Raw genomic sequence first — 24,141 nt, 5'->3', positions numbered from 1 at the left:
AAGGAGGGAAGTTCAGAAGTGATGTTAGGGGTAAGTTTTTCACTCAGAGGGTGGTGAGTGAATGGAATCGGCTGCCGTCAGTGGTGGTGGAGGCGAACTCGCTGGGGTCTTTTAAAAGACTTCTGGATGAGTATATGGGGTTTAATGAGATTGAGGGTTCTAGATAGGTCTGTAGGTTGGTAGGTGTTGATGTGATCGGCGCAACTCGTGGGCCGAAGGGCCTGTTTGTGCTGTAGTGTTCTATGTTCTATGTTCTATCCCTTTCCTATCAATATTCTTAAGGGTTCTGCCATTTACTGTATATTTCCTGTCTGTGTTAGACCTTCCAAAATGCATTACCTCACATTTGTCTGGATTAAACTTCATCTGCCATTCTCCTGCCAAGTCTCCAACTGATTTATATCCTGCTGTATCCTCTGACAGTCCTCATCGCTATCCACAAATCCACCAAACTTTGTGTCATCCGCAAACTTACTAATCAATCCAGTTACGTTTTGCTCCAAATCATTTATACATATTCCAAACAGCAAAGGTCCCAGCACTGATCCCTGAGGAATGCCACTTGTCACAGCCCTCAATTCAGAAATACACCCTTCCATTTCTACCCACTCTCTTCTTTGACTGAGCCAATTTTGTAACCGCCTTGCCAGCTCACCTCTGATCCCACGCAACTTCACTTTCTGCACCAGTCTGCCATGAGGCCTTACTGGAGTCCATGTAGACAACATCCACTGCCCTACCCTCATCAATCATCATCGTCACTTCCTCAAAAAACTTGATCAAGTTCATGAGACACGACCTCCCCTTCACAAAACCATGTTGCTTCTCACTGATATGCCCACTTATATCCAAGTGGGAATAAATCCTGTCTCAAAGAATCCTCTCCAATAATTTCCCTACCACTGATGTAAGGCTCACTGGCCTGTAATTATCTGGATTATTCGTGCTACCCTTCTTAAATGAAGAAACAACATTGGTTATTCTCCAATCCTCTGGGACCTCCCCTGTAGCCAGTGAGGATACAAAGATTTCTCTCAAGGTCCCAGCAATTTCCCCTCTTGTCTCTCTCAGTACTCTTGGATATATTCCATCAGGCCCTGGGGATTTATCTACCTTAATGTTTCTCAAGAACCCCAATACCTCCTCCTTTTTGATCTCAACATGACTCAAACTATTTAGACATCCTTTCCCAGACTCATCATCCATCAAATTCTTCTCTTTGGTGAATACTGATGCAAAGTACTCATTTAAAACCTCGCCCATTTCCTCTGGCTCTACACCAGAGGAAACGGGCAGAAGAATGTTCTGCAGTCAGTATCGTGATGAAACAGTCAAGGAAGAGTGTTCTGTAGTCAACATTGCAGTAAAGCAGTCTGGGAAGAGTTTTGGGAGCATGTCAAAATCAATGAAGAAAGGCTTCATTACAAGCTGAAGGGGCAAATAATAGAAATTGGTTAACCATTTCATTGTTGAATGTGGAATAAAATTCTCTTAAGGTCATCACCAAGCTGATCAAGTGTGCCGTAGTCATTGGTCCATACTCACCGGATCTGCTTTCTTCCTGGCAGGATGACCTCTGATAGCCTCGCACTATTAAATATATAGAACATAGAACAGTACAGGCCCTTCGACTCTCAACATTGCGCCGAGCTTTGTCCAAACCCAAGATCAAGCTGTCCCACTCCCTATCATTCTGGTGTGCTCCATGTGCCTATCTAATAACAGCTTGAAGGTTCCTCAAGTGTCCGTCTCCACTATCACAGCAGGCAGTGCATTCCACACCCCAACCATGATTGCATTCCACACCCCAACCATGATTGGAACAGGGGTGTGGAGACCTGCCTCATCAGATTGGACCAGAAAGCCGTTGGCTGAATATCGTACACCTACAATGATGGATGTGATTTATAGAGATCTGGGCATCCTAGTAGGCCAGTCAGTGTAATTGGAGAGATAGTTGCAGCGAGCAATTTGGAAGACAAATGATATATTGGCCTTCATTAGAACAGAATTTGAGTTCAGATGTAGGGATGTCTTACTGAAGTTATACAGGGCCTTGGTGAACCCACACTTGGAATGTTGCATGCAGTTTTGGTCTCCCTACTTAAGGATATATTTTGCAGAACAGGAGTGCAGCAGAAGTTCATTAGGCTGATACTGGGGTTAGTAGGGCCACTTCATGAGGAGCAGAACCACTTGGGCTTGTATTCCCAAAAAGTTCAGAAGGGTGAGAGGAGATCTAATTGAAATGTATTAAATTCTAACAAGGCTGGACAGATTAGGTGTAGGGAGGATATTTTCACTGGTTGGGGAGTCTAGAACTAGGGGACACAGGATATGGGGTAGACCACTTCGGACTGTAAAGATTGTGAACCTGTGGAATTCTCTACCACTGAACTCTGGAAGCCAAGTCACTGAAAGTATTCAAGATTGTTTTAATTTTAAATGTTGGAAGAGGAATGAGAAGAAAGTGGGAATATGCACTGAGATTGAAGTTTAGCCATGATCATACTGAATACTGGAACAGGCCAGAAGGGTTGAATGGTCTACTCTTGTTCCCAGTTTCTGTTTGTGTAAGAAAAATATGCAAATATAGTTTCTCCCATGAGCAAAAAGATTAGAAAATCCTGCACTAGATTCTAATTGGTCATTTTCTAGCTCTCTTTTGTTATTGAATCGTACTGTCTCACCTCTGTAGGGATTTGGTAGGTTAGTGGTTTTGTAACTAAACTAGTAATCCGGAAGCCTAGAATAATGAGCTGGAGAAGTGAATTCAAATCCCACCAAACAGCTAGGGTATTTAAGTTCAATTAATTAAAGACTAAATCTGGAATAAAAATCTACACACAAAGAAATCTCAAGAGTCCAGAAATGTCTTGGGCAACATTTTACACCCACATTCGAGTGGGCGTAAATTTCTCCCGAGGTCAATGGACATTTCTGTTATCCGCCCCTCGCCCGCCCCGATTCCGTGGCAGGGAGTGTGGTAGAATTCCAGCGATTCTTGGGAAGTTCTTTGAGCAAACCCAAACAATTCATGTCCCTGACCCTTGACTGTTCAGGTGTTGCAAAGGGTGGGCTCAGTAAAAATAACAAGCATGTATTACTTCTTTGTAATGTTTTATCTCGGTCTTATGTTTCAGGTACATTGGTACGTAACTCTATCTAATGTTTTCTGGTTCTCACGTTTGTAATTCAGTATTTTAAATCATTCTACAATCCTGAAATGTAGAAATGACTTGCCCCCAAGCCCTCTGGACTGAAGGGGGTCACAGAATATCCGCGATGGTGACCTAACTACCAGATCGTCATAAATAAAACTCCCCTGTGGTTCATTCAGGAAGGAAACCTGCTGTCCTTGTCAGATATGGCCTAGACGTCATTTCAGATGTACAGCTATGTGACTGTTTCTCAAGTGCCTTATGAAAGTACGCAGCAAAGCACCTCGTTGTACACAAGCCACCACCTTCAAGGGCAATTAGGGATGAGCAATAAATGATTGCCTTCCTTATGATGAAAAAAATAATCTTATTTGTTGCTTATTATGAATCATGGCATGGTGGCGGTGGTTAGCACAGCTACCTGGGTTTGATTCCCGGCTTGGGTCACTGTGTCCGTGTGGATTTCCTCCGGATGCTTCGGTTTCCTCCCACACTCCAAAAATGTGTGGGTTAGGCGGGTTGGCCATGCTAAATTTCCCCTTCATGTCAGGGGGATGAGCAGAGTACGTATGTGGGGTTATAGGGTTGGGCCTGGGTAGGATTTTTGTCAATGCAGGCTCAATGGGCTGAATGGCCTCCTGTCGGGATTCTATGATTCTAAGTCTGAAAGTGAAACAGGGCGTGCATCCTCTGCATGAAAAATAGATAATGTAGACAGTCCACTTTAGATTTATGAATTTTAATCAACTAGCACTCTAAATATTTTCAGGGTGATGGTGAATTACAATAGAAGAGGTGAAAATTAGGTTACAAATACCTGGCCTTTAATCCAGGTCTCTCAATTAAAAAAGACAAACGAGAATAATGTTTCAAAGAAAAAAAGCTTCTCTTTACTGGAAGTTACAAACAATCATATCTGAGGGGGAGGGGGGAAAAACACAAAATAAATACAGGACAATTTCAAACAATGTGGTGGAGCCAAACAAAAGAGCATACATTTGGAAGTCAGCAAATGATGGGAAAGAGTCAACTGGAAACGGAACAGCATTTGTTCTCACAACTTTGAACAAGGAATTTCCACACAGGACAGAACATGCACCACACTGCAAATTAGATGGTGCGCTAAAGCATTTGCCAAGGCTCCAGTACTAAATAAAGTCAGGGAAGAGAGCATTTTTTTTGCAAACTCTCAATGCTCAGCACATTATTTTGCTAATAAGGAATTACTGGGAACACTTTTAGAGAAGTGTAATCTCTAATTCAACCACAGGCATCAAAGGATCGTACTGCGATCTTCTTGCTCATTAATCGGACAACACGTTTTGCTTTTTGCACACCTTATCTGCTTCAGTTTTCTACATGTTTTGAGCCAGTCTGCCAGGTGACGTACAACTTGTAGTTTATTTAATCTCTTTGAAACTTCTAATACTGATTTGTCAGAATGAGCTGATGGGGATTTAAGGTCACTGATACTTTGACACTGCGACTGATTAAAAGTAAGGATTTCAATATACTGTGGACGTTGAGATCTGAAACAAAAACAGAAAATGTTGGAAAATCTCAACAGGTCTGACAGCATTAGTGAAAAGTGAAAATAGCCAACATTTCAAGTTTGGATGTCCCTTCCTTAAAGCTTGGACGATGGATCATCCAAACTTGAACTGTTGGCTCTCATTTCTCTCTCTACAGATGCTGTCAGATCTTCTGAGATTTTTCAATAGTTTCTGTTCCAATATTTCGAAGTTGTTTCACTGTGCATCTTTTATACATGCGTTTAAGGACTGGGTTCAACACATCCACATTGCAGCTTTTCTCATTCTCTGAATAAAGCTGGTCACCTTACACCAGATGGAAATAAACAAACGTTACTGCAACCGAATCCATAACCTTAAGGAAATCATCAATTTGGGTGGTGTGGCTGAAGACTAGAGGGGATCAGGTGCATGCTTCTGCCCACCTCTCCTATCCCAGCTTGTGGAATAACAGAGGTCAGCCTTCTGGGACAGGGGAGAGGGGAAGCTGGAAAAAAATATTATTTCAGGGCCCTTCTTGTACAACTCCTGTTGATCTGTGGGGAAGCATTGGCTGAGTCCCAGGAGATGCTAATAAAGAATTGGTTAAGTCCCAGGAGATGTTAATAAGGAATAAAGGAGATCTGGGTTTATACGAGTGTGTTTCAGGGGATTAGACATTGCAAGAATTGAATTACTTTTAAGTTTTGCTCCAAAGTTACTGTTCTGCAAAAATACACTGGCTTTGGTGCATCTTCTGCCTTCTGGTAGGTGCAGTGTTGCAAGCGGCCTTGTTTGTGCAAAAACCTGATTATTGTCAGGACAGAGAGAGAACATTGTGAGACTCAACTGCCTTCAACCTTGTCTCTTTCTATTGATGGGAGTGCACAAAATCTTTGCGTGTTGTAGAAATATAACCAAACATTGTTGCTTTTTTTTGGTTTTTATTCCAACTCAATCAAATCAAGTCCAATTCAGAGTCTCAACAAGTTGAGACATTCCTGATCCAAGCTGACAAGACAGGGCTCTCACCTCCTGTCCTGGGCTTGATCTACATGATCCAAGCTGATTGGAGTAGGTATAGCTCCTCCTCCAAGGCTCAATCTTATTTGCAACTTAGCCAAAAGGCTGAGGTGCTGCTTTTAAAAATTGCTTCAAATGAAGCTAAAATGTAACCTAATGACTTCAACCAAGCGCAGCATGTCAATACTACACTTGATCTTAGCCAAAAGGCCGAGAAGCGATTTTTTTCCAGCACTAGGTTTTGCTGGATTGCAGCTCAATATTAAGAATGCAAAGTTTATTACTTTCATTTCTCCTCTTTTTAACTTAACAGCATGATAAAAATCTAGAATCTATTTCCAGCTGCCAGAAATTAACACAGCCTATGCAGCGTATGTTTTGAGTGGGGTCATTTAACTCTTGCATTGCCTAATCCCTCAAAACTCATTCTCACACAAAGCACTCACCTGTCATGGATATGGATGGGATGGGAAGACCAAGATGGTGCAAAAAAAAACTTTTAAAGAGTGAATACCTAACGTCAGTTTACATGGCTCCTCCTCCTTGCGGTTCAGAGGCTTAAGACTAGTCTCATGACATACCCAACAGTAATTACCCATTGATTTTGATATACCACAGACTGTTACTTATGGAAGTGAAAACCAATAGGGAGAGGGATGGTCCACTTTCTTAGTAGAAGAGGTGTCCAGAATAGTTTGCTTGAAGCTGTAGAGTTTGTGGCAAGGCTGACAGTAATAAATCTATGCAGCAAATAGCAGGACACCCTTTATGACTGGCTCCAGATGCATGGGACACACACTTCAAAATGGATGCCCTAGTGGCTTTGGTCCCCTTAATATAGAAGCAGAGTGTTTTACTGATATTAAGTTCTTTCTCAAAAGTACACAGGATGAATTAGAAACCAAGTTCTTGCTGGGGACACAGCTGAAATTTTGTCTTTTTTTTTAGAAAGCAGAATTTGAAGTGGCTGAACATACCGCAACACATTAGCACATACAGCAGCATTCCCCAAGACAACACCATGGCTGGCAAGACCCAAGTGTTCTCCAATGCAACCCTGTGCTTGTACAATGCCCTAATCTTTGAATACTCGTTCCTTGAGGGTGTAATGTGTTCCAAACATGTCATGGGGCAGGATTTTCTGGCTGCGTTCATCCTGCAACTGGAAACTCCTGCCCAAGGTCCTCCGTCCCTCACCCGCTATGATTCTGGAGGCAGATGGAACGGGAGAATTCACTCTATGGAGTTATAACAGAAGGCAACTACAGCAATTCAGCACAATGAGTCCATGCTGGACCCAGCAACTGGAAGCAAGAGTTCTTTTAATGTTTACATTAGGATCTCTTTCTTTCCTGTTGTAGGTTCTCCTGCAGAAAATGCAAAGAGCCACATGAACACGGCAGAAACTGGGCTGCCCAAGCCTACTCTGCTCTCCCCATTAATCTACCTGCAGCATAGGAATGACAACGCATCCTGAACTACACAAGTGAAACCCTATTCTAAACAAGTAGCATTTGTTTCCTCTTTTGTTGGTAACAAGCATTTCCTCCCAATCCCTCCATCAATTTTGAAATCTCAGCAGAGTTCCTACACAGCTGCTTTCCTTCCCACCTCAATAACCTTATTCAGCCTCATTTCTCTTCCCACATTCTCTGTTTTACCCCAACTCTGGTGCACTGTGCTCAAACCCCAAACTCCCATCCTACCATGGGTTGTAGATTTTTTAGCCACCTTTCCGACATGTTCCTGAGTTTTCTAAATCTCTCAGCTTTGCTATTTACTTTCCAATCTTCCGAAGTCTGCTTAAAAGTCTAATTCTGGCGGCATCTATAGCTGAGATGCTGTTTTAGAGGCCTTGGCCTTTGGTTGACACCACAGCCTTTCAGGATTAAGGAATTTCATCACTTGTATGGGCTGTGATTCTTCAGAATTCACTGGCTCAGAGGGTCTTACCCCTAGAGTATATTCAAACTGAGACAGACTGGGGCATCAAAGGAATCAAGAGAAATAGCAATAGGGCAAAAAACGCGGAATGAAACAGAATGTTAGCCATGATCCTGGCATCAAAAGATCGAAGGGATCATATGGTCTGCCTTTGTCTATTTATATTCTTTATTTATTTTAGGACTGGACCTCTAATTACAAACTGACTCAAGACATTCTATCAAAGGTTTGAAAGAAGAAAACTGCTGTGAATGCAAAGTCTTCCTTTGCTCTTACAATGTTCAATTCTTTCAGTAATTTGAATTGTGATTTTAATAATAGCACCAGAGCAGTTTTTGCAGAACTTCAATTTGAATTAACATGTTTCAGATTAAAATGAGACTATAAATGGAAGTTTGGTTTCTTCTGAGTACAAGTAAAGTCATTAAAGGGAGAAGGCCTATCAAAGCTAGTTTGCCCAGGACACCAGCTGGTTCCTCTTGGCTCCAAATACTCTGCTTTTTTTTGCCACTTTTACACTCTCTAGGAGTTAATTACAGATTGGCACGGACAGAAGCCAAAGCATACACAGTGAAGTAGGAATGTGGGGAGTTGTTGAAATCAGGGTCAATGAACCTAAAGAAATAAAAGAAATGGCAGGCTTCCCAATATCACAATGGTGCCTGTGAACTGTGCAGATAATTGTTAAGTTTAAGTACTGAAGGATTCACAAAAACAAATTCCAATGTTGTTGTCAAGCAGATTTAACGTACAGATTAACGATGTGTTGTTTTGTGGAGGGGAAGCAAATCACACTTAAAACTGAAGTAAGTCAAATTTGTGCCACGTTCCTAATTTACCAAGTGTTCTGGGGCTGAACAAGTCAATTTCCTTGGGGTGATGTTAGTCTCAAAGTGGCAACCAGGGCAGAAGGGATTCTCTAACAGACTGAGACACCATGGTTCACTGGTAGACCCTACAGGAGCTATCACTTTTCTCAGCACTTAAGACCCTTCTTGCCTGGTACCAAATAACTGCAATTAAATATTCTAATAGGCAAGAGTTATCCTAGCTGGATGTTATGCGTGGGATACTTAGCTTATCAAAAATTGAGCCACACGTTCATGCATTGTGCAGAGAATTGCTTAGCTGGAAATACGGAAAATGTGCCCCATTAAACTGGACATTTGAAGCTTATGATTCAAGTTTCTACAGTATTACACAGGTCCGATGGGCTACAATGAGATCCACCTAGCAGTATCCCTTTCTTTGGAGAAGATTTGACGATTTCCCAAACACACTTGAATCAGTTGAAGCATTATGGATTCACCAGGAATGTTAGTAAACAATTGAGAAGACAAGGCCTATTAAATCTATCTGTTCAGAAACAACCTGATTTTCTCTCTCAACATCTGCTAACCACTCAAAAGAAGATCGGGGCAGCTTGCATTTGAAACCCCAGGGCTTTTTTCTCTAATCCTTCGACTGCGCGATGGACCAGCTCTTACAGGTATCAAGATCTAATCTAACTTAATCTTTCCCATTGCAGCCACTTCCCCTTGTGTCCATGTTGGTTGGGAAGAATATGGCACCAGAGAGTGGCCAAACTACCAAGACCAAGTTAACAGCTGGCAGCAATGAAGGAAGTCAGGGAAATGTGGTTTGTGAGGAGTTGCAGATCCTCTCAAGTCAAAATATCTAGCGCCAACATTATCCAACAAATGCTCTGAAAGACACTTAGCAAAAACCTCAAGAAAGATGACTCTTGAAAAAAGCATGCTCTCCCCATTGCACACTTAAGACTATCCACGGAATGTGGTGCAGAACCAAACCAGGAGCATTTGCATTGTGAAACATGTGGTAAGAGCATAACAGGCAGAAGTTTCCTGCTGTTCACACCAGTGGGATTCTCCAGTCCCGCTGCAGTGATCGGAGGTTTGGCTGAGCACCGGGTTTGCCATCCTCGCTTACAGTAGCAGCGGGACATGAGGAATGGTAAGTCCCTTTACATATAGCATTGACCAAGATTCAGCGAGAGGTAACTGCCCATGACCAATGCTCACCACAAGATATCCACTGTGGGCATTTCCTTAATTCTGCTTTGTAATAATAATCAGCAGTCAAAACATGACAGGTCATGGTGTACATTAAAATGTGTCTGTTTGGGAAATTATCAGGGAAATTTAGAACTGGAAGTAACAAACATTTTACATGTTACACAGTGAAGTAATCATGCTCAGGCTCTGTGAAGTGTGGTGATGTCTGGTTGTGCTCAATGCTAGAATCCAATTTTTGGTATCTGAGATTGCTTATTTTCCTACGTTTCTCCTCCTTCCATCAGAAAAAGGAGACTTCCACAGAAACTTTCCAATCAGGGTGATACTTATCTTTCCTGTTTAAATTTGAATGGTTACATTGGGCAGTCAGGACTGTGTGACGCTTGCTAGCTAACCAAGAGCAACATGAAGCACCGAACTGACTTTTGCTGTTGACTCTGCTGCTGTCTGGTTTCACCCGTGATGGTAGCCAGTCTGGTGGTAAAGCTCGACTACCTCCGATGGCGACTGTGTCCTTTGCTGGAGTCCTTATAATGACTGCGTTCCCTGCTCGAGTCCCTGCGGTGGCGACCGCGCTCCCTGCTCGAGCTTTTCCGATGGCGGTTCCGCTCGCCACTTGCTGCCCGCCCCCGGCTGCGCTCCTTGCTCGGATTCCGCTGGCCGCTCCGCTCCCGGCTGGAGCCCCGCTGAGCGCGGACCAGCTCCTTGCTCCCGCTCCTCTGGTACCGCCTCCGCTCGCGGCTCGCGACTCGCCGCCTGCGGCTCAACTCGTTGCTGGAGTCTCGCCAGTTGCGGCCCTGGTCCCTGCTGTGCCGGGAACTATCCTTCCTTGAGCGACCCTGGTGCCGGCTCCATTCCCTTTGATGGCAGCTGCCATCACTGCTCGAGTCCCTCCAGTTTCGACTATGCTCGCTGCTCGTGCTGCTCTTGCGGGATTTGTGTGTCTTCTTCAAGTCCTTCTGGAGTTGGTTCCTTTCAACATTGACGGAGTTGGTTTGAAGCTCTTTTTCTTCATGGCTGGGGCCATTCTGGCATTTACCTTTTTTACTACTGCACTCCGGTGGAGAACACCCTTGACTATTGGATAACAGAGGTAGGCGCTGCTCGCTCTGCGCAGACTTACATGCACTCGGAACAGCAGCACTGTTTAAATCTCTTCGCGCCGGTATTTGGTCCAAGTCACTGCCAGATCTTTCAGGTGCATCTAGGTTGCCATTGATGTCCTGAGGCAGTGTCACTTTCCTGCCGTGGGCGAGAGCGCCAGTACATGCAAGCTCACTGACAGCAGCCGGTGCGGCAGTGGCTGTTCCTGACTGTGGGCACACACTCGCAGTTGCATTCACGGCTGTCTGGTCCCCGGGGCACAGGTTGGGCTCCGCCCGGTTCTGCTGGCTCTCGCCTTCTTCCTTTCGTTTCAGGTTTTCCAGCAGTTTCTCCCGCAGTTCCTTCTCCTTCTGTTGGAGTTCGACCACTCGCTCTTTCTCTTCCTCCACTCGCCTGAGCTCAGCTTCCTGCTGCCGCCGCTTTTCCTCCATTTTATGCAGCCGAGCCGCTTCTGCTTCACGTGCCTCCAGCTCCTGCTGTTTCCCAACCTGCAGAGAGCAGTCACAGTGAGCGAAAGTTAAATAAATTATTCATTTACATTATTTTATTTATTTATTTTCGTTTCTTCCACCGATTCAAATTTTCAATTCCCCCTTTTTTAAATCCCGCTTTCCGTGTTTTTCCCCTGACCATTTGCCCTCATCGGTCTGAGCATTGAGTACAGGGGTGGCTCAGTGGTTAGCACTGCTGTTTATCAGCGCCAGAGACCCAGGTTCATTCTGGCCTCGGGTCACTTTTAGAGTGGAGTTTCCACATTCTCCCCACGTCTGCGTGGGTTTCCTCCGGGAGCTCCAGTTTCCACCCACAATCCAAAATGTGTGGATTAGGTTGATTGGCGATGCTAAATTGACCCTGGTGTCAAGGGATTAGCAGGATAAATATGTGGGGTTATGGGAATAAGGCTTGGGTGGGATTGTAGTCGCTGTAGACTTGATTGGGCAAATGGCCTCCTTCTGCACTGTAAGAATTCTATGATTCCAGTTAGGACATTATGTTACAACTGTACAACACATTGGTAAGGCCACATTTGCAGAGCTGCGAACAATTCTGGTCACCCTGCTTTTGGAAGGATCTTATTAAACTGGAAAGGGCATAAAAAAGATTTACAACAATGTTACCGGGGCTGGAAGATTTGAATTATAAAGAGATAAGTTGGGACTTTTTCCCCTGGAGCGTAGGGAGATGAGGAGGTGACCTTACAGAGGTTTATAAAAAACCTGACTCACCTGATGAAAGAGCAACACTCCAAAAGCTCGTGATACCAAATAAACCTGTTGCCTTTAACCTTGTGAGTCTTCTTACTGTGCCCACCCAGTCCAATATTGGCATCTCCAGATCAGAGGTTTATAAAAGGGACCTGAGGGGCAACTTTTCTTTTTACACAGAGGGCGGTGCATATATGGAATGAGCTGCCAGAATAGGTGGTAGAGGCGGGAACAATTACAACATTTAAAAGACATGGAAAGGTTTAGAGGGATAAGGGCCAAATGCAGCTAAATTGGACTAGTTCAGTTTAGGAATCTTGGTCAGCATGTATGAGTTGGGCCGAAGGGCCTGCTTCTGGGCTGCGTATCTCTATGATTCATTGTCTTCCTTCTCCCCGCCCCACTTGGGCCATCTGTTATATGTCTCAGGCTGTCCTTCGACACACTGTTTACCTTTGTTCTGCCATTAACACATTCTGATCTCCCAACATGCCACTACCAGCACCTTTATTCACCACAATAACCACCATTTACATTCCCTGTGTCTTTTTGACCATGACATCTTTATTAAACTCTCCGTTGCCTCCACCTATCACTGGCCCCCTATCCAGCCCCCACCTTCCCCCACTTCCACCAGAACAGTATCAATCTCATCACATTTTCAATTGGCTTAATCTATGACGGAGAGTCAGCCAGACTCAAAACGTCTGCTCTGTTCTCCCTCCACAGATGCTGTCAGACCTCCTGAGACGTTCCAGAATTTTCTGTTTTTGTTTGTGTCAAATTGAAACAGCTTCTTCAAAGCTGATATTTTCCTTTTTAAAAGTTGCAAATTTTGTAAAAACAGAAGAAGGGATAATCCTTTTTCATTTCGCAAATTATGAAAATAATTCAAGTAGAAAAATAACTGCAAAAAAACTGGACTGACAGCAGGGCTTCACATGAATATTGCCAACACAAAACTCATTCATTTCCACACCAGCAGTGCCAGGGCAGTCTGACCTAAAACTGATTTTCCTTGGAGATTTAGAACATAAGAACATAAGAAATAGGAGCAGGAGTAGGCCATCTGGCCCTTCGAGCCTGCCCCGCCATTCAATAAGATCATGGCTGATCTGTCGTGGCTCAGTTCCACTTTCCCGCCCTCTCCCCATAACCCTTAATCCCCTCTCTTATCAAAAACCCATCAACCCGCTTCTTAAAAATATTTAGCGAGGCAGCCTCCACCACTTCAACGGGCAGAGAATTCCAGAGATTCACCACCCTTTGAGTGAAGAAGTTCCTCCTCAACTCCGTTCTGAACCGCCCCCCCTTTATCTTGAGGCTGTGCCCCCTAGTCCTACTGTCTTTTTTGAGCGGGAAGAGTCTTTCCACCTCTATCCTATCCATCCCATTCATCATCTTATACGTCTCAATGAGATCTCCCCTCATTCTTCTAAACTCTAACGAGTTGGGTCCTTCTCAATTTTTTTATCCTTTGGAGCTACTGGAGCCAAAAATCAACACAGAATCAACTGACCCAATGGGTGGAAAGCCCTTGGTTAGGAGCCCAAGGGCTCAGCCACCATCTCATGCTCAACTACACTGTGATCACCTCTGGGTAGGGGATTGTATAGTGCTGGCCAGGCAGCATGCCCAAGATGCCTGTGGAAATTTCGCAAAGCTGTTATCACATTTTTTTAAGAAAAAAACTGGATGAATCCATGCATTCTTAAATGTGTTTATCTCTTCCGATAGTTTAGGAATTTATTGAGGGTGTCCGAACCATCACCAAGGCAGTTCAGCCTGCTGACCCTGCCTCCTTCATGCTTTGCCAATACACAGCGCAGTATTCCCACAATCAACAAGTTATCATTTTAGACATTAATAAGGTAATATCGGTGTAGGTACCATCCAGTTAAAAACATTTGAAAATACTGCAAATGGGGTACCATTTACTCCCTGAATAGAACTCTACACAAGTTGCATTGGCAGCAAAATTGCCCCATTGTGTCCCAAGATTATAGGTTAGGAGGACTAGCGGGGTAAATATGTGGGATTACGGGGATAGGGCCTGGGTAAGATGCTCTGTCAGGGAGTCGGTGAAGCCTCAATGGGCCAAATGGCCTCTTGGTTTCACAGCAGATCTGTACTTTATCAAATCATCGGCTCCAAGAGCAAAAGAGGGCTCGCTCTCCAATTTGAAAAGCTTTCTTCAGGTGTGACAGATGGCTGAATCCAAGTCTACTTCAGTTTGACAAGAGTATTAATGGGTAGTCCATGGCTGAGGTATTTCTTAATGAGTAGATGAAGTAAAAACATAGATCAGCCATGGTCTAAAAAGAAAATAGCTGCATTTTTATACAAGGTCTTTCATGGCCACAGGACATCCAAAAGACTTTTAAAGCTGATAAATATTTTTGAAATGAACAGTTGACTGGAGGAACTGCATGCTCTACTCCTGTTCCTTTATTCCAAGCACCATATTGGGGATTAAAATGCAATTTTAAGGCCCTGGCAACTTACACATGATTATCAAGCGAGACCCAACAGCCACAGCTCATGATATTAAAATAAATGATGCTGAGCACCTTTACAACATTGCCAGCTGCCTCTGTACATCATCTTAACTTGCTGATCTCACAGAGGTCAGGCATCTCACCTTGGCTCTACTCAGTAGCTCTGCGATGAGGCGGATAGACTGCAGGTTCCTCTGCGCCAACAGGAGTTTTCTTTCTTCGAGGGCGATTTTCTCCTGCAGCCTTTTCTGCTCCTCCCGTTGCAGCTTCCGCATGTTACGTCGCTCCTCGCGCTCCTTCTGCTTCTGCTCCCGCTTCCTGACCTTTTCTTCTCTCTTCTTCTCTCGCTCCTGCTCATCCAACTCTTTCTGCTTCCTGGAGAAAAATGAGGAAGAATGAAATCGGTTGCAAATTCTACTGGATCTATCATTTTGGAAAAGAGAAGATGGCTGACGGGCTCACAAGGGGCAGCATGCTGACACAGTGGTTAGCACGGTTGCCTCGCAGTGCCAGGGACCCAGATTCTATTCCGACCTTGGGTGATTGTCTGTGTGGACATGATGTGGAGGTGCCAGCGTTGGATTGGGGTGAGCACAGTAAGAAGTCTCAAGTTGAAGTCCAACAGGTTTATTTTGAATCACGAGCTTTCACAGCTCTGCTCCTTCATCAGGTGAGTCCATTTGACTCTTTCATCTGATGAAGCAGCAGTGCTCAGAAAGCTTGTGATTGCAAAGAAACCTGTTGGACTTTAACCTGGTGTCGAGAGACTTCTTACTGTGTCTGTGTGGAGTTTGCACGTTCTCCCCGTGCCTGTGTGGGTTTCCTCCACAGTCCAAAGGTGTGCAGGTTAGATGGATTGGCCATGCTAAATTGTCCCTTAGTGTCCAAAGATCTGTAGATTAGGAGAATTCATTATTGTAAATGTGTGAGATTATTGGGTTAGGGTGGAGGGATGGGTTCTGGTAAGATGCCCTTTTGGAGAGTTGGTGCAGCCAACTGGCCTCCTTTTGCACTGCAGGGATTGTCTGATTCTATAAGTAATTAGGATCCAAACTTCCTTTTATTGTTAAATGGGGCTACAACTACTGTTAGATTCACTAAATGTATTGAATGCAACACTGTGGTCAATGCTGCAAGTAGTTTACCTCCTTTTGGCGTTTATTGGTAGGGGGATTGAATTTAGGAGTCGCAGCGTCATGTTGCAACTGTACACAACTCTGGTGCGGCCGCACTTGGAGTACTGTGTGCAGTTCTGGTCCCCACATTACAGGAAGGATGTGGAGGCTTTGGAGAGGGTGCAGAGGAGGTTTACCAGGATGTTGCCTGGTATGCAGGGGAGGTCCTATGAGGAGAGACTGAGGGATTTGGGGTTGTTTTCACTGGAAAGAAGGCGGCTAAGAGGGGATCTTATAGAAACATATAAGATGATTAGAGGTTGAGATAGGGTGGATGGTGATAGCCTGTTTCCTCGGATGGAGAAAGCTAGCACGAGGGGGCATGGCTTTAAATTAAGGGGGGGTAGTTATAGGACGGATGTCAGGGGCAGGTTCTTTACCCAGAGGGTGGTGAGGGACTGGAATGCCCTGCCTGCTGCAGTTGTAAATGCGCCTAGTTTGGGGGCGTTTAAGAGATTGGTGGATAGGTTTATGGACGAAAAGGGATTGGTTTAGATTAGTGGGTCAATGTTTTTTTTTAAAAATAAGACTGGTCGGCGCAACATTGTGGGCCGAAGGGCCTGTTCCGCGCTGTAATGTTCTATGTTCAATAATAATACAATACTCCTCCTACTCAAATAGGGGAGAAGATGGCAATGTGGTAATGTGACTGGACAAATAATTGATAGTCCTGGGCTAATGCTCGAAGGACATGAGTTCAAATACTACCAGCTGGAGGAATTTAAATTCAATTAATAATAAAAAAAATCTGGAATTGAAAGCTAGTCTCAGAAATGGTGATCACGAAGCAAAGAAACAAAAACAGGGACACAAAACAAAAATATATGAAATTATCACTGATGGTCATAAAATGCATCTGGTTCACTAATGTCCTTCAGGAAAAGAAATCTGCCATCCTTACCTGGCTGGCATACATGTGACTCCAGACCCAAAGCAATGTGGTTGATTTTTAACTGCCTTCAACTATGGGCCAGTAATCCACTTAATTCAAGGGCAATTAGGGTTGGGCAACAAATCTGGCCTTACCTGCAGCTCTCACATCCCATGAAAGAAAATCATTGAAGATAAAGCTTACTGAAATGGCTTAAAGAGTGTAAAACAACTTAAGTCTATTTGAAATGAGTCAACTAAAAAGCAAATAGTTAAATATTATACAAATACTATATGTTTGTCCACTCATCAACAAAAATTTCTAGGTGTGAGTGAACACTGAAGTAATCACTGCCTAGTACAGAACTTGAGTAAATCTGAAAAAAAAAGACATGCAATCTCTTTCCCTCAATGTAAAGTCTTCCTCAACAACATGTCCTCATTTCCTTCATGGGGAAATGAGATGGATTGAATTTGGAAAGGAAGGAGGTAAGTCTACAGCACCTGTTTATCTTTCTTTGCGTGACATTTTGAACTGTAGTTGCTCCACTGAACAAAGACAAGCCATTCAAAATTGATTATTTTGGATAATATCTTTCAGTCCATGATGAGTGCTTCATAGAAGGCAAGGGGAGCAATTTCACTGGAGCACCATTGCTTTCTAGTTCCCCAATATTCATTACCTCTGGGTCAGCATTTTTCTTAAGTCCCTACCGATCAGAATTTGTGATCTCCAGAGAGTACCCACCTTCAACAGAACTGTAAAATAGAATTTGGACGGCCTCTTTCCGCAACTCGATCAGGATCCTCAAATATATTCCAACAGGTCCTGTTGCTTTGGCTTGCCTTACCTTAACTAATTTAGTTATAAATTTTCTTTAAAACATCAAAATTGTGCTCTGAATCACTTCTGGATTCAAATATTGCTGTGTCCAGACACTTTTGAATAAACTAAAACATGGGGATAATAGATCCCTGGTGCACTTTCCACAGTAATATCTTGACCAATTCCTTAATACAGTCGATGGTTCAAGTTGGCAGCATGCTATGCTAAATAAGGGGGAATGAGGATGTGTTATTGAACTTACAGCCTGGGTGACCAAGAGCAGAATGTAGGAAGCAAAAGAAGGTCAATTGCTGTCAACTCAATTCAGCCATTTGTCAAATGGTAATCTCTGTGTTAAATTCATTTAGTGGGCTGGGCTAAACACAGTAAGAAGTCTCACAACATCAGGTTAAAATCCAACAGACTTATTTGGTAGCACAAGCCACTAGCTTTTGCACCAGATGAAGGAGCAGCACTCCGAAAACTAGTGGCTTGTGCTACCAATAAACCTGCTAGACTTTAACCCGGTCTCGTGAGACTCCTTACCGTATTAAATTCATTAAGTCAGACGTTATGCTCTCTTGACACAGCACCAGTGATATTTTGCATGTCTGGCAAAAAATGTTGTTATGTAAAAGCTGATTTCATCTTGTTAAATCAAAGTACCTTTCTTCCTCCTTTTTGCGTTCTTCTTCCTCTTTCTCTCGACGTTTCTGCTCTTCCCGCTGTAGTTCTAGCTCCTGCAGCTTCTGTCTCTCCATCTGTCTCCTTTTGATAGAAGCATCGCTCAGGTGCTTTGTTGTGTCAAATGTCACCTGAAAAATAATTACTTTTGAATACTTTCTTTACATCTGTTTTATTTTCCTCCTCTTGTGACACTGCCTCCCCTCAAGATGCAAACCCACTTGGTACCCCAGCCAAGTGATCATTATTTATCTCTGGCCAGTACAATGGGGCTAATAATGCAATTTCCAACATCTTTTGCTTAGACATGTATTGGGAGTGGCCTTTGTGCAGTCTTGATGGAAGGCTTGATGCTTACTCCACATCTGGTGTGCCCACATCTCCCAACACAACCAGCTGGTTGGCAAGATTCATTAAGGCCCCAAAATATAATGTCAAACAGGGGGTCTCCCCACATTGCAATAGGAGTGATTATTCCAAAAAAGATACTGAAAGAGACAGTGAGCAAAGATAAAGCCTCTTGGCTGAAGGTAGTCCCAGCTTGAAATGAGTCACTCTCTTCCTCCTGCTCTTGAATAGAATCCTACAGTGCAGAAAGAAACCATTCGACCCATTGAGACTGCACCAACCACAATCCCATCCAGGCCCTACCCGCATAACCCTATGCATAGCTAGTCCCCCTGATACTAGGGGCAATTTAGCATGGCCAATCCACCTAACGTGCACATCTTTAGACTGTGGGACGAAACCAGAACACCAAGAGGTAACCCATGCAGACACAGGGAGAATGTGGAAACTCCACGCAGACAGTAACCTGAGGCCGGAATTTGAACCTTGGTCCCTAGTGCTGTGAGGCACCAGTGCTTACCATTGTGCCACTGTGCCACCGTCGCTTGTGGTAAGATCATCCAACAGTGAAACAGATCATCGTGACCTAGATCACCAACAAGAAAACAGCCAGCCCAAACCACTTGACTCTCCAGCCAGATTGTATGTACAACACATCACCACTTATGTACATGAACAGATTTCAAATTATGTTTATCACTGCAGGAACAGTAGCCCTGCTCCAAATACGTTTCACTTGTTGATGCTTCTTTTTTGGCTGTACTTTTAACCTTTTCTCCCTTAGATAATAGATTCTTGCTTACTCAAGCTTCTTTCCTACCTACCCGCTGCTCCTGCCCTCCTCTCTGAGCTTATATTGTCATAGAATCATAGAATCCCTACACTCCAGAAGGAGGCCATTCAGCCTATTGAGTGTTTACTGACCTTAATCCAACCCAGGCCCTATTCCCATGACCCCACACGTTTACTCTGCTATTCCCTTTGACACTAAAGGGCAATTTAGCATGACCAGTCCACCTAACCTGCACACTTTGGACTGTGGGAGGAACCCGGAGCAAACTCGCGCAGAGATGGGAAGAACATGCAGACTCCGCACAGACAGTGACTCAAGCTGGAAATTGAATCCAGGTCCCTGGCGCTGTGAGGCAGCAGTGCTAACCGCTGCACTATCATGTCGCTCCTAAGCATGAGACCCACCTCCCTCTCCCTCAACCTGACTCCCACTAAACTGACAACTACTCAACTTCTCCTTCCCTTACTCATGTTAGTTAACATTGCTAACTGTTCTCTTGCTATGTATGTTGCTCTTCTCTGCTTTAAATCAGCCGTCCTCACCCCATTCCTTAAAAACAAACCACCTTTTGGCCTTACCGTCATTGCAAACTACCATCACCACCTCCAACCTGCCTTTCCTATCAAACTTCTTAAACATGTTGTCGCCTCCCATTTTTCCTGGAACTTCCATGTTTGAATCTCTCCAATCAGGCTTCTGCTCCAGTCACAGTGCTGAAATAGCTATTACTAAAGTCACAAATGACACCCTCTGTGACTGTGACAAAGGCAGTTTACTTCTCCTTCGCCCTCCTCTGCAGCCTTTGGCACAGTTGGCCACATCATCCTTCTCTAATATTTCTCCATCGCTATTCAGCTGGGTGAGGCTGCTCTCACCTAGTTCCATTTTTATCAAGTGAATCATAGCCAGAGTATCAGTCGTAATGGCTTCTCTTCCTGCTCCTACACCACCAACTCTGGCGTCCCCACAGGGATCTATTCTTGGCCAACTCCTATTTCTCATTTACATGTTGCTTCTCAGTGTTAGTTTTCACATACGCACTGACTGATATCTCCACCTCTCTTGACTCCTCCACCGTTGCTAAACTATTCAGCAGCTCCTTTGACACTCCATGCCGGATTAGCACTAATTTCCTGATTAAATATTGGGAAGAGCAGAGCTATTTCCGTCCCTGCTACAAATTCCATACTCGAGCTTTCTATTTATCCATCTCCCCAGCAACAGTTGACAGTGACCTTGACAGCTCGTAACTTCAGAGTTATATTTGACTGAAACAAACCTCTAACTACATATTCAATGACCCTTAGAATCCTACAGTGCAGAATGAGGCTATTCGGCTCATTGAGTCTGTACCGACTACAATCCCACCCGGGCCCTATCCCTATACATTTACCCTGGCTAGTCCCCTGACACTAAGGGGTAATTTAGCACGGCCAATCTACCTACCCCAAACATCTTTGGACTGTGGGAGGAAACCGGAGGATCTGGAGGAAACCCACTCAGACACAGGAAAAATGTGCAAACTCCACACAGACAATGACCCAAGCCAGGAATTGAACCTGGGTCCCTGGCATGGTGAAGCAGCAGCGCTAACCACTGTGCTGCCCACGTTCACTCAGGATGCTAATTTCCATCTGCATAACATCACCCAATTTTATTTCTGGCTTAACTCATCTGCCGCTGAAACCCTTACTCTTGCCTACCTTTGTTAGCTCTAGAATGGAGTGTTCACTGCTGTCCAATCACACACATCCCACCCTTCTAAACTTCATCCAAAGCTTGGCTGCCCATGTCTTAAACTTGCGCCAAGCCAAGTCTTATTCCCCTATCACCCCTGAGCTCACTGATTTACCTTGGCTCCCAGTCAAGCCACATCTTGATTTTAAAATTCTCATTTTAGTTTTCAAATCCCTCCATGGCCATGGCCAGAGCCCGCCTCATCTGTAATCTTCTCCTAACCCACAACCCTCCAAAGATGTCCACACTCAGCTGACTCTAACCTCAAACATAGCAACATAGAAAACAGAAGCAGGAGGAGGCCACTTGGCCCTTTGAGCCTACTCTGCCATTCATTACGACCATGGCTGATCATCCAACTGAGTTGTCTAATCCTGCTTTCTCCCCATAACTTTGATCCCCTTCACCACAAGTGCTATATTTAGCCGCCTCTTGAATATATTCAGTGTTTTGGCATCAACTATTTCCTGTGGTAATGATTTCCACAGGCTCGCCACTTTTGGGTCAAGAAATGTCTCCTCATCGCCATCTTAAATGGTCTACCTGAATCCTCACATTGTGACCCCTGGTTCTGGACTCTCCCATCACTGGGAACATCCTCCCTGGATCTACCCTGCCTAGTCCTGTTCAAACATCTTCAATTTTAATTGCTGCATCATTGGTGATTACATTTTCAGTTGCCAAGGAACCATAGCTGTAGAATTCCCTCCCTGTACTCCTCCAGCCTACCTTCTTTCTTTTTTAGACATTCCTTAAAACTTCTCCCTTTAATCAGACCTTAAGTCATCTGACCTAACATTGCCAAATATGATTCATCATATTTTGTCTTATAATTCTCCTGTGAAACTTCCTGGAGTAGTTAATAGGTGTGACTAAAATCTAAGTTGTTTTATTTTAGAAAAAGCTCCATTATTAAATTATATCCTCCCTGCATCGCTCCCGTGGATCAACTTTGCACCTTTTCCATTGTTCTTGTACTTTTTCAGTAACAGAATTTCCAAAACAGCACGGAACATAGAAACTAGAATCAGGAGTAGGACATTTGGCTCTTCGAGCCTGCTCCGCCATGACATGCTCACCTTTATACTGCAGGCCACTGCCTTTGCATCATCCCCTTTGTACAGCAGTTTCATTCCCCTCAGTGCATCCATTGCCTTCACAAATCCAATGTATTCCTGGTACTGTACATACGCTTCAAAGTTCAAGTGACCTCCAAAGCTGAAGGTGTGAAAGTTCTTCCCAGTCATCTCTTCCCTGTAAGGGTCCAGCATTGGAATGTCCACGTTTCGGATCTCCCCAAAAGTCTCAAACACTTTGCGCAGGATGAAATCACTCGGCTTCTCGGAACTGGAGTTCTTCAGAGCAAACCACTTACACGGCAGCCCCTCCAGATGTATGGTGTCCGGCCTCTCACCTGGTAAAGTCTCATTTATATCTTTGGCATCCCGGAAGAAGGAATCCCAGTCATGACGGGTCGGGAAGTCTATTTTGACCTCGGCCGCTCGCACTTTTAAGGTGTCCGTGAAGCCACTGAGTTTAATGGTCTTGGCGTCCAGTTTGGACAGAAAAGCTTTTACCATGTTTTTGTTTTCCACCTCCCCTTCAAAGCGAACAAAATCCATGGTGCTCTTGGACACACGAAGTGTTGCGAACTGCTCGGGGTGAACCATGTACTTGAGTCTCTCCATCACCTCCCAGTTTGATATGGACTTGCCAGGCTGTTTCAGCTGAGGGAGTGACACGCTAAGAGTCAGTTTAGCAATTGGCTTCAGGAATAAACCCTGTGGGGCGAACAGTTCCACGGCCTCGGAGGTATCATGCACTATTGTAGCAGCCATCTTAATAGCAGCCAGGAATTTACCTGGGAAAAAGAAATAACGTGTGTTAATTGGAAGAAAACAGCACTTTGCTTTGTTAAACATGACTTTTACCTCAACCATAACAGTTTACAGCCAAGGAGTGATCTTTTGAATTTAAAGGATCTTCAAGTAGCTCTCATTTTCTAAAAGGAACCAGTAAGCTAGTCAGTTTAACAAGATGTGAGAAGAGAACATAAGATATTCTTTAGCTGAATAAAGGAGTCATCAGAGGTATTTAACGTAGCTTCTGGGAAAGAAGGTCGCATATTACTAAGTTGTGATAACTTTGTTGTACAAGTTCCTGGATTAGTAGTTCAAAACAGCAAAATGGACACTGCTTACTTGGATTTAATTCATAAGAACATAAGAAATAGGAGCAGGAGTAGGCCATCTAGCCCTTCGAGCCTGCCCCGCCATTCAATAAAGATCATGGCTGATCTGTCGTGGCTCAGTTCCACATTCCCGCCCTCTCCCCATAACCCTTAATCCCCTCGCTTATCAAAAACCCATCAACCCGCGTCTTAAAAATATTTCGCGAGGCAGCCTCCACCACTTCAACGGGTGGAGAATTCCAGAGATTCACCACCCTTTGAGTGAAGAAGTTCCTCCTCAACTCCGTTCTAAACCGCCCCCCCTTTATCTTGAGGCTGTGCCCCCTAGTCCTACTGTCCTTTCTGAGCGGGAAGAGTCTCTCCACCTCTATCCTATCCATCCCATTCATCATCTTATACGTCTCAATTCACAATAGCTTACACTGCAAAAACATAGGATCTTGTGGAATGAGTGGAAAGCTGTCATTAGCAGAAAGTTGTCATTAATGGCATGTGGATTTTCTTAGGAGCCAGTGATATCTCACAAAGGTCAGTGTTGGGATCATTGCCTTTTGATATCTTTCCAAATAACCCAGATATTGGACGTCACAAGAATGGTCTGAAGGTTCATGGGCGTTGTACGAGTGTTAAGAGAAGAGAAATCGCTGCAAACATGCTGGGAAATGGGCAATCCCGACCTCTGATATTTAAACTAAGTAAGCACAGTGTTCTACATTTGGGGGGCACCAGCAGCAGGTATGCTTACTTACACATTACATGGAACTAAACTGAAATCATTTGAAAGAAAAAAAACTTTGCACTGTATTCATAATTCCCAAAAAGGTCACAGTTAGTATCAAGAATGCAAATAGTTAAAATAAATAGTAAAATAAAATCAAGTTGGGCAACACAGTAGTTAGCATTGCTGCCTCACAGAGGTGGAGATGCCTGCGTTGGACTGGGGTAAACACAGTAAGAAGTCTCACAACACCAGGTTAAAGTCCAACCAGTTTATTTGATAGTCTCAAGACCAACCGCAACATTGTCATCAAACTA

General features: G+C 44.0%; 1 protein-coding gene and 1 non-coding gene across 2 annotated transcripts in view; both read right to left on the bottom strand.

The window, feature by feature from the left end:
* Positions 1 to 4,673: 4,673 nt before the first annotated feature.
* LOC145349202 (uncharacterized) overlaps positions 4,674 to 24,141 on the bottom strand; it is a 29,577-nt gene continuing 10,109 nt past the window's right edge. The window contains exons 2-5 of the mRNA XM_080197654.1: positions 21,995 to 22,776; positions 18,020 to 18,168; positions 14,626 to 14,857; positions 4,674 to 11,267 (exon numbers count right to left, since the gene is read on the bottom strand). Coding sequence (XP_080053780.1) covers positions 10,167 to 11,267; positions 14,626 to 14,857; positions 18,020 to 18,168; positions 21,995 to 22,753 — 2,241 coding nt within the window. The 5' untranslated portion in view covers positions 22,754 to 22,776 and the 3' untranslated portion in view covers positions 4,674 to 10,166. The remainder of the gene's footprint in view (positions 11,268 to 14,625; positions 14,858 to 18,019; positions 18,169 to 21,994; positions 22,777 to 24,141) is intronic.
* Positions 5,726 to 5,917, bottom strand: LOC145349603 (U2 spliceosomal RNA). The gene has a single exon (XR_013888115.1). It is a non-coding gene; the product is annotated as a U2 spliceosomal RNA (small nuclear RNA).

Source organism: Carcharhinus amblyrhynchos, chromosome 10 (assembly GCF_965287045.1).
Source record: "Carcharhinus amblyrhynchos chromosome 10, sCarAmb.v2.hapA, whole genome shotgun sequence".
NCBI classification, from domain to species: domain Eukaryota; kingdom Metazoa; phylum Chordata; class Chondrichthyes; order Carcharhiniformes; family Carcharhinidae; genus Carcharhinus; species Carcharhinus amblyrhynchos.
This window is presented reverse-complemented; position numbering and strand designations above follow the sequence as displayed.